Source organism: Charadrius vociferus, unplaced genomic scaffold (genome assembly GCF_000708025.1).
Source record: "Charadrius vociferus isolate BGI_N301 unplaced genomic scaffold, ASM70802v2 scaffold147, whole genome shotgun sequence".
Taxonomy (NCBI): domain Eukaryota; kingdom Metazoa; phylum Chordata; class Aves; order Charadriiformes; family Charadriidae; genus Charadrius; species Charadrius vociferus.
In genome coordinates, this window is record NW_009649570.1 from 4,559,875 (window position 1) to 4,571,186 (window position 11,312).

Below are 11,312 nucleotides of genomic sequence, written 5' to 3' on the forward strand. Positions count from 1 at the left end.
TATATAGAATGTTCAAGCTGCAAGCAAGTGCAGCTTAAGTGTTACCAGTAACAGACAGTTGTCAGCTACTGTAACACAAGATGTCTCAGGCTGCTGGTTATTAACTTGCCAAACAGTTTGTGTAATCACAGTAAGTTCTGCCTTATCCAAGCTTATGGGGTTTTTTTCAGCATTGTAACATATTAACTCAAGTTTAAGTTATTAGTAGTGTGAATGTAACATAACAGCATCAACTGGGCCAGCTCTGGCCAAAGGGGGGGAAACTGACATTGTGGTTGTGGGCAGTAGGGGAGTTTGTGGCACATGGAGCAGCAGGTGCTTCTCATCCAAATGAATGACAAAGGTAAGTCAGGAGTTTCCAGCTGCTGTTGAATTCTGACAAGCAACTGCAATAGAAAAAACCAACACAGCCTGAACACTCTTGATTTTTCAGAAGTTAAATGTAAGGGTGACATGTAATGTAAGGAGTACTATAATTTGAGTGCAGCAGTTTCAGCTATAGCTCCAGACACTGATAGATTTGTAGTACGTTTGGGTGGATGAACTTGCCTACCTGCTGCTCTGTCACTGTTACACGCTGCAGTTAGGGTATGCTGGATACATCTCATCTAATGCAAATAGGTCCCAGTTCCAATACAAAACCAAGTAAATAAACGTTACCTCTTTGAGAATGAGGGCACGGATGCACAATGTTCTGTACCACAGTGCTATCCTCCCTGGAAGGAGGGAACAAGCCATCCTCCACTTACTGCAAACTAAGCACATGCAAGGCCAGTTGGCATTAAAAAACATAAAACAGAGAGCTACACCTTAGTTCTTAGGTTTTATTTCAGTACCATACTACCATTTAATTAGTCTCTTACCATGGTACCAACTGCCTTGATTAAATTCATTTTCAATACTTCTAGTCTTTACATTTTTTGTTTCCAATCTGCTCTATATGCTGCCTTGCATCACCAGATTTCCTTACTGGAATTAGGTGAAGCCTCAGGCCAGGGGCTGAAGCTGGTCCTGTCTATAAAGTGCCTGTAATCCACATGGTTAGTACAGAGTAGAGTATTAAATGACATAAGGTTTTTCAAGACAAAGACAGGCCTGAAGCAGATTCAGACAGTTTAAATACTTTTCCAGAAAGAGCAGTTGAGCTCTCCTTCACACATCCAATCTGTGAAGGATAGTTCTTAAGGGTAGGAAGCTGGGGAAAGTGACAGCTGGGTTAAGGGGTCAGTTTTAAAGCACTGAGAAGTTGTAAAACAATTTTGTTTGTTGAGACAATCAGAGATAAATGTACACCAGTTTGGGGACACCCTTGTGTTGAAGTTTGGAAAGCAGAGTTGAAAAGCAGGCAGGAAAGACTTTACACATTAATGTATTAGCTGTTTCAGGTGGCAGAAGACAGTAGGTAGCAAAGCTGTCCTTTTAATGGCAAAGCAGCACCTAGTGCAAAATAATTCAAACTAAATCCTGGAGCCCATTACCAGAAAGCTGGGAGACTGGAGGTCTCAAGGCAGAGAGGTAACCACATACTACACCTGAGCATGAGAAATATTTAAAAAAACCACAACCCTTTCTCAACAAAGACGACTTACCCGTTTTGCACCCGCAGGGCACCTTCCCTCCCACAGCACTGTGAAAGATGCACCGGGCCTGTTGTGACACATGAAACAAGCAGTACAGACAGGGCAAAATAAAGTCCATGCACGTGCCTTATTTTCATAGCATTGTTTAATATTTCAAAGAACTGTACTGTCAGTTCAGCTTAGGTATTTCTTACCAAAATTAAAGTCACTTTTATTTCTGAGAAACATTCTAGACAAAGGAATGTTTCCTGGAGGGGCATGCCCTGTCATTTCCAAGCGCTAAATATCAAGATTTCTAGTAAATCTTAAAAGTAGGAGGCTGTCAGGGTTCTCCCATGACTATGGCTTTGTGTGCACATGAATAAGGTGATACATTTCATAACTTTTGAGCAGTTTGTTTTATTACATAAAGGTCACATAACTGTCTATTTGCCTGCTTTGTACACAATTTTAAGTCTCACGCACAGTGGCTTCCATGTTCTTCCTAGTACTGGCAAGCACCGGGAAATTCTGAAACAGAATATCAAGTGCCTTAAGTTTAAATCAGGACCTTGGTAGATGGATCTTGCACCCAGTTATCAGGAATGTACAAATGTCTTTATTCAAAAAATACAAAATAAATTATCTGTAGGCATGGACAATGACTGTAAACAATTACACGTGTTAAATGAAATCCAGTAACTGATGGTTACAGTGATTCTTTTAAACACCAGGCCTCACTTCAGTCACTATCCACCCTCCTGCACTGACAGCTGAGGTTTTGAAAGTCAGAACTGTCAGTCTTCAACAGCACAGCTCATGATGCTTCCCTGTCCCAGGAATTAGAACATGCCGCCTCCCATGCCTCCGCCCATCCCGCCCATCCCTCCCATTGCTGGCTCCTTTTCTTCTTTGGGAATTTCAGTCACCACTGCTTCTGCTGTTGATAAGAGAGAGGCAACACCTGCAGCGTCCATCAGAGCAGTCCTCACAACCTAAAAATAGGGAAGAAATAACTTAATACCTGCTGACTATCACGTGAGCCAGGAAGAAGGAAAGCTGAGAATTAGAGACTATTTTAGCTTACCTTCGTTGGGTCTATGATTCCTTTTTCTACCATATTTACAAAGTCCCCAAGCATTGCATCATAGCCAACTTCTGATGGACTCTGCAGGATTTTTTCAACTATTAATGATCCTTCAACGCCTGCATTCTTTGCAATAGTCATTGCTGGGATTTTCAGTGTTCTCTTTATTATTTCAATGCCTATTAGAAAAAGGATGTTTAGAATTACATATTGCATACACTGCTCCTATTGCCAAGGCACACACTTACGTGCTGGATATCAATACAAAAAGAGAGAACCCTCTGAGCAAGAGCATAAACCATTTTTATCAGTTCCAGGGAGAAGAGTTCTCTGCTACTTGACATTTGTCAACAAATGAAATCATTGCAGGATAGTCACACACATTTTAAGTTTTACTTCCGCAAAAGGTTGGTAAGGAGCATTATTACTGTAACATGGCACAAAGCCTTTTTCTGTTTGATTTGCCACACAATCTCTTACGCATTCTTAGATTTTATGTCTGTCGGGCACAGCTGCAACAGTCAACTCGATTCTCCTTTACTAGTTTGCAGTTCTTTGCAGGGGGCACTGCTGCTTTATCTGTAGTTAGTTAATCTTATAAAGCCTCAGGACAGAAGAAAGTCTATTCTTAACACTTCCACGTTCAAGTAATTTACTTACCAATTTTCTGATCTTCATTGGCTGGAGCTAAGGCATCTAATGCTGGAATGCAGCGAAGCAACGCACAGCCGCCACCTGGGACGATGCCTTCCTCTACAGCAGCACGGGTTGCGTTCAGGGCGTCAGTAACTCTGTCCTTCTTCTCATTCACTTCAACATCACTTGTGCCACCAACCTACAAGAAGCAAGCCACACGTAAAGGTCCGCACAAGGAGCCCGGGTGGGACAGCACGGCTGGCTAAGGAACTGCTGCCACAAAATTCAATAGCCAACTTGAGTCATTAACTGAGAAGTGCCAGAAAGCAAAGCCATGCTCTCCTGTACCAGCAGCGTTCTTTTGCACCGCAACACTCAAGCCTAAACACACCGTTTTAGTTGATTATTTCATCAAGTTCTTAATACCAAGGTGTAGCACTGTGAGAAGCCAAATGCCTTTCCCAAATCAACTGCTAAGATTGAGACAACCAGTGAAGGACTGATACCATCCCTTTCCTAAGAAGTTTAACTTCTCACCTTCAATACTGCTACTCCATCAGAGAGTTTGGCCAATCGCTCATTCAGCTTCTCTTTTTCATAGTCACTCGTGGTAACTTCTAGCTGTTCAATAATTTCTTGAATACGTTTTTCAATCTGAGCCTTTTCACCCTTCCCCTTTAGAAGCATGGTGTCATCTTTTGTCACAATGACCTCTCCAACTTTACCAAAATCATGAGGCTGAATATCTTCCACATTTAGGCTCAAACCCTCTTCTCCGAACACCTGAAACAAATTATGTGAAACACTGGAATTCACAGGTTCTCTATATGTTTGGTTTTTTTTTTACTTATAGGCACACAGACACATACAGCAGGCTAACAGTGCTACATAATCACACTACTGAAGCAAAGTTGAATACAACTCTTCCCTTCTAACAAGAGTCCAGGCACACAGGTACCTCCCAAACTGGCCCTCATGGAGTAGGGAGCTGCCAACTTCTCACTCAACTGACTAATGTAACCCAGTGATTCAAAGCGCCTGGAAAGCAGAGTTGTGTTACAGAGCTCTTGTGTTTCAAGAAGTTATGAATATTGGCACTAAAGTCACTTTAGAATAGAATTTGCTGGTTTGTTACTTTGTGCTCCAGTTAGTTTAAACATTAAGTTTTATTTCAATAACCACCTTCGGATCCCAGTACCACGCTATGATTTTGAAGTATGTATTAAAAAAAGCAGTATAAAGGGACACTAACTGGCACATCGACTATTTGATAAATTGAGTATATAAGAAAATTACCAGTCTATTCCAGACATTTGAAAGAATTATATTTGCCATACTCAAGTCTGAGCAATTGCGAGACAATCAGTTTTGTAAGGCCACAAGAAAGCTTTGCTATTTCAAAGAAATTTCCTTGATGTTTCTCCTCCTTCCCCTTAAGGACCTAAATGCTGCAAGGAAATTGTATGTAACTGCAGTCAGTTAAAAGGGCATATTACTCATGGTTGGTCAGGGCTGTATTACACAGCAATATGCACATTTTTTAAAAAAAATGAAGATTCAAACATTAGTGTTACTGTTCAATTTCTGAAAGAACAGGACACACCCTGCAACATAGCAAATACAAGCCACGGACCTAAAAAAATAAATTCTTCTCCTCCTTAAATACCATTAATATTTCTTAGAGCAAAGAGCCAATTAAAACATCATTACTTACAGCACCACCAGTAGCAATCGCCATATCCTTAAGCTGGTTTTTCCTGTTGTCACCAAAACCTGGTGCTTTTACAGCAACAACCTGAAGACCAACTTTCAGCCTGAAGAGAAGAATTCAGAAAGCAACATTCCACATATGTTCACAGAATGAGTCTACTGAAAACAGTTATTTCAGTACAGCCCTAACTATCAAGGAAACATGAGACCTTCATGAACCGAGCTGGTTTTACTCAAAGATAGTGAGGAAACAACCAAAATTCTGTCCAAACTGATGCACAGTATGGCGACATACAAAAGTTGCTGTTTCCTTGGCACTGACAAGAGAACAGAGACAACAGTACTTCACTGTGGCAAATACATGCTTTTGGGTGTATTCCTTTAAAAGGATGAAAACACACAATAAAAGCAGTATTTGTCTAAAAGTATGGATTTTAAGCCTCACCTGTTCAAGACTAGAGTGCTGAGAGCTTCTCCATCAACATCTTCAGCAATAATGACCAAAGGTTTGCGGTGACTATTGGCAATTTCAAGAGCTGGGACTATGGACTGTACACTAGAAATTTTCTTTTCACTGATTAAAACATAAGCATCCTGGAATTCACATTTCTGCCCTGCAGAAACAACATGCATTATCTGAACAATCCAATTATAACAACATATCAAGCATTCTCTTAAACTTAAGGAGTTCCTTTGGAGCAACTGTTGCACTTTTCAATGGCATTAGAAAAAAGAAACAAATTGTTTTCTCCAAGGCTCCACTTTGAATTCTACATTGCCCTGAAATATTGCAGGACCAGCTTGATGTTAACATGGACACTGCCCACACTCAGCAGAGAATTAAAAAAAACCAACCCCACAGACAAGTTTTTACCAAGAGTTAAAAGTTTCTGATGGGGAAGGACTCCCCTGTCCTATTGCCATGATACACAGTATAACACATTGTGAAGTCTTTATATCAGGTACCATTATTTCTGACTTACAAGGGCCACTGTAAGTTATTTGACATGTGTTATTGTTAACTCACCTTTGGTTGTATTAATAAAATATGGAGAGATGTACCCTCTGTCAAATTTCATACCCTCAATGATTTCCAATTCATCGTTTAGAGTTTTTCCATCCTGTTTAGATGCAAGAAAGTTCACATTAAAGACCCCTTGTTTACTACCAAAAGCACAAGTGTATTTTTTAGCATACTATACACAACAGAATAAAAGGCTCCACATCACACATCAGTTTTATATACTTCCCCCTTCAAAACAAAAGGATTATAGAAGAGAACAGCGATCAAACCCTGATCTAAAGGAGCTGCACAGAGAGGAATTATGGTGAGATACCATATCTGAGCAGCAGCAGCTACATCACATGCCACAAAAGCCAGCCCTAACCAGAAGAGACAGTCGCTTTGCACTTGGTCTGCATGTTGGTCAGTTCTTACCTTGACAGTGATTACACCCTTTCGGCCAACTTTTTTCATTGCATCAGAGATTATATTGCCAATTTCCTGATCTCCATTTGCTGATATCGTGGCAACCTGAAACAGTAAGCCATTTAATCTCATTTCTCAACACAATTTATTTGTTTCCTTACCATGAGGAAAATCACAATAACCAACTTTTTAATTCTCACATTTCCTGACAAGACAGGGCAGCTGATTTAGCACACCTACACCAGGACCCCAGAACTCCGTTAGAAGGGCTAATGGCTCTTGGGAAGTTCAAGCACAGGGCCAGACAGATCCCATACACTGGGCTCCGGCAGCACATGCAGGCCATCTGAATCCACAGCCATGGGGAGAAACACGCCACGAAGGCCAGCACACCTGGTGCCCAAGAGCAGGCTGGGCACCCACCTCAACCTGATCCTCCCACAGCAAATCTGCCACACCCCCAGAAATCCACCATCACCTCCCACCCACAAATACATCTTTGCTCTCGTCAATTCTTCTTAAGTACACACATTTATGTTTTAAGACCACATTTTGGAATGAAACTTGAAGATGAGAAAAACTACCTACTTCTGAACTAACTTCTAGCAGTGTAGTTGAAGGCAGAATAGTGGGAATTTTAGATAATTCAAGAAAATGAAAATGCTATCATGAAGATCGTTCAATAAAACATAATCTGATTACTGACATATAAAGAAAAATACTCAAGTGTCATATATGTACAACCTAACTCCTTTAACCTGACTTTGCAAAACTTTTTCTGAAGAATAGCTATGTAAACTTGGTTTAAATTTTTTTTTTCTTTTTTTTTTACCTGTGCAATTTCTTCTGGAGTTGTAACAGGTTTAGACAGCTTCTTCAGTTCAGCTATGATAGCATCAACTGCAAGCATCACCCCTAAAGATGAACAGAGTATTTGCGAGTGAACAAAACAAGGCAGAAGAAACACACACACACACACCAGGATAAGTTTCAAACCAAAGTCCACATTGCAAAAATGCATTAAGTTTGCATGTTCAAAAACAAGTGACTGGCAGTTCCAGTTCCACATTGTCATTTGTATACCTAGTGACCATTTTTTGGAATTGGTGTGATATATTTGCTATCACCATCAAGATTTACAGCAAATTTATTTACCTGGCGCTAGTAAATTTATATACGTATCAGAAATAAATTAAATGCCGAAATAGCTTTAAATGTACTTTAACTATGACAAATTAAACAAGTTAACTGCATATAAAATAGTAAAATAATTAGAAACATGCAAAATTGTTCAGACTAAGTAATGTAACAGAAACAAGTGGCTTCTCTACGTATTGCTCTTCACATAAAGCTCTTCAAAAAGAAGGCAACTGATTCAGGAAGCCAGTCAAATTTGGGATATCAAAGGTAAAAAGACAGTGATTAAACACTAAAAACAACAACAAGAAGAAAAAAAAATTACCCCTCCTGATTTCTACTGGATTAGCGCCTTTGCTGATCTTCTCAAAGCCTTCCTTGGCAATAGCACGTGCCAGTACCGTTGCAGTTGTGGTACCATCTCCTGCTTCTTCATTTGTATTGTTGGCAACATCTTGAACTAACCTGGCTCCAATATTTTTGTATTTGTCTTTTAAGTCAATTGCCTTTGCTACTGTCACACCGTCTTTTGTCACTTTGGGACTGCCCCAGCTTTGTTCAATAATAACTGTTCTTCCCTAAGGTGACAAAGAACAAACATTAAATCAAAGCCACATAATCCACAGAACATTACTCTAAGAGTTCAACTGAAGATTAAAATCCTTTTGAACAGCCACAGCCAAACAGAAATGTCCCCTTGACCAGAGCTTTCAGCTGCGACTTTTTTCAAGCACGCACATTACAGATGGCTCTGCAAAACTGGCAAAACAGCTCAAAGGTTTTATACATCCACAGAATGAGGCTTCATTCTCCAGCCATAATGCTTAATACCACAGACTCAGAAGCCTGCAACTAAAATAAAACTGACCTTACAGAGAAAAATAGTCAAAAAGATTCCCTCCAACACTGATATTTTCCACTAAAATTAAAATACAGCAACATAATGAATTAAATTAGCAAAATTTCCACCAAATCACAATAAAAACTCTATGCGATTTAAAAGCAGTAACACAAAGCCCAATTTGTTGCACGTTCCGGGGGGGAAGCAGAGACTTGAAAACCTTATTAGTGATTAGCAAAGAGAACTGAGAATACTTAACAAATTTTTGTTAATGTGTCGCAGTAGTTTCCCAAACACTGGAAGTTAACAAGCTGTTATTCTCTCAGCCTGCACTTGTGTTCAACTAAAAAGCTGGGCTACCCTGTGCAACATACACAGACACAGTTAATATGGAAACTATGGCCCATACAGGGAACACAGGGCAGATGCACCTGCACAAGAGGATTGCTTGTTCCCAGATGAATTCAATAGCCTGAATAGCTGCGCCAATCAATCATGCTCCAGTGAGAGCTGGAGGCAGCAGAAATGCAAGGAGCCACCTCTGGTCTGCTGCTGCCCTGAAACTCTTTTGCTCCACCTCATCACTGTCTCCCCTGACTGACCCTGTACAAGCCCCCTCACCTGGCCTGTCAGGTCTAGCTCAGGGCTGACCGTGCTGGCTCCTGAGACACTGCTGTAGCTGATCACGCGCCAGTGCAGCTCCAGCTCCAAGCAGAGTTTGGATCACGTGCCAAGCAAGCCAGCTAAGGACACCCATACAGCATGCTACCTCCATGCTGCACTGTGTTCCTCGCTTGCACAGAGCCCACTCGCATTTGCCTCAACGATTTAACTAACTTGGGATTCCTGCCATGCATGAGGCTATACTGCTCCTGAAGTACAACTAGCCCTAGAAGCTGCAAAAGAAACATTAAGCTTCAGTTACTAATGTTGTACTTGTGAAGTAGTTTACGTAATTCTAACTCTGTGCTATAAAACAATTATACCAAAGTAATGCATAATCTGACTTCCTACTGCTATTTCATTTGACCTGCACTTCTCCTACATCTAAAAGTGGTTCAAGAGTAAGAAAACTCTCTCTGGAGGATCCTGCTACTGGTAAGTTCTTCATCTAGTCTCTCCATGTTTTGCTTAATTTTATTCTCTATTCTAACAAGGTCTCTTTCACATTAAAGGATTTACACTCGACAAAAACTTTTTATCTGTGTTTCTGAAAAAAAGGAACACCACCAGTAAATACAGTGAATGATCCTGCATGTCAAGAATCCGAGCATTTGCATAAACTAGCTCTGACAAAGAAACTAACATGTTGGCAGCAATAGATTGCATGAGACTACAAACCACGTTTCTTTAAATATAGAAAAACGCCAAAGGGAAATTTCCTCACCAGACCAATATTTCTTTAAAATGCTGGAAGCAGAATCAAGCATTACAGTCCAATCCCTAAATCTCTACTAATACACGGAGAATAGCAGATAAAAAGTGAGAATACTTAACAAAACCCCCACCAGGTTACAGTAAGTTGCATCAGGCACTGCCCTTTAACCACTGCACTAGAACTATGCTTAGGCATTCACAAAATAGGCCTGATCCAAAAAAAACAAGAGTTAAATTAACTGACTACACTTAAACTTTGTTCCTTTATGGAAAACAGCCACAGTTTGCTGACATCACTGTTCCTTAACCTTCATCTGCTCAGCTTATGGCATTTTTGCCTTTGAATACAGCACAAAAAATGAGCAAGAAATACGTGAATTAATTTTACAGAGGCCAAGCAACCTTAAGAAGAACTACTACACATATGCTGTTATCATATGGAACAGGCATTCCTATGACCCCAAAGAAAATGAGTGTCTCTTCCTTAAAAAGGAGTCTCATTTCAAGCCTTACTGCATGTTGCATGACTATGCAGAACACAGTAGCTACTTTTCCAAAAGACCTAGAACTTGCAGGGAGCCATGCGCTATATTCTGTTCTATAAGCAGCACAAATGAATGCTACTGCCAGCAAGTTTCGCTTAAGCTGGTAACATTTACCAGCCAACTGAAAACTCAACATTACATTTTCAATGTCTCTTTCACTTTGATAATACTAAAAAGTAAAATGATACAAGACCATAATTTGTAAAAAAAAAAAAAAAAAAAAATTTAAAAATTTCACATGCCAATTAACCCACCTCATTATATAGTTAAATTCTCTATTGCAATGTTACATGCCATCGACTGAGCCATTGCAACCTATTTGCACATCCCTTTAACCTTCAAATTGTTTGAACAAATATGCTGCACCTTTCACATGATCCAATTCATTTTACTTTGTTACTATGAAAAGCACATACGCTCTCGTCATGGTTCAGGTGACAAAAATGAGAAGATGGCTGCTTGTCTGTCCATAGCCCTACATCTTTGTGTTACAGATCTGCAGACAACAATCACACAGCTCTACCAAGGGAAAACGAACAACTATTTTCTACTACGGTGTTTTCAATCAGATCAAAGTGGTAACATAAAATAAACGCAAAAATTTCCATTACCTTTGGCCCCATGGTGACAGCTACAGCATCGGCTAGAAGATCTACTCCTTGAAGCATAAGAGCTCTAGCATCTGCTCCAAACTTCACATCTTTTGCATAGGCTCGTGTTAGATGGGGGGCGAGTGCTCTGGACACTGGCCTTATCTGACGGAGTACTGTAGATAAACGGAGCATGTCTAAAAGATTAAAACAGATCCAGAGAAAAAAATAAGCGTTATGCTTTTGCGCAGCTACTCCTAGGGGAAAAAAAAAAAAAAAGAGGAAAAAACCAGGGGAAAAAGGATTCAGGAAGTAAAGCAAGTGACCATGAACTTTTAGTTTTTTGCCTGGTTGAAATGGAGTCACACAAGCAACTGCAAGTAACGGGGCTGGCGAGCCCA

General features: G+C 40.2%; 1 protein-coding gene across 1 annotated transcript; it reads right to left on the reverse strand.

The window, feature by feature from the left end:
* Nucleotides 1–1,710: 1,710 nt before the first annotated feature.
* Nucleotides 1,711–11,108, reverse strand: HSPD1 (heat shock 60kDa protein 1 (chaperonin)). The gene is made up of 11 exons (XM_009890160.1): nucleotides 10,933–11,108; nucleotides 7,884–8,136; nucleotides 7,254–7,336; nucleotides 6,431–6,526; nucleotides 6,020–6,113; nucleotides 5,438–5,606; nucleotides 4,997–5,096; nucleotides 3,820–4,065; nucleotides 3,307–3,481; nucleotides 2,647–2,825; nucleotides 1,711–2,554 (listed from the first exon to the last, which is right to left on the reverse strand). Exons 1-11 carry the CDS (start codon nucleotides 11,104–11,106, stop codon nucleotides 2,402–2,404), a joined length of 1,722 nt encoding a protein of 573 aa, XP_009888462.1. The 5' UTR covers nucleotides 11,107–11,108; the 3' UTR covers nucleotides 1,711–2,401.
* Between the last annotated feature and the right edge of the window lie 204 nt (nucleotides 11,109–11,312).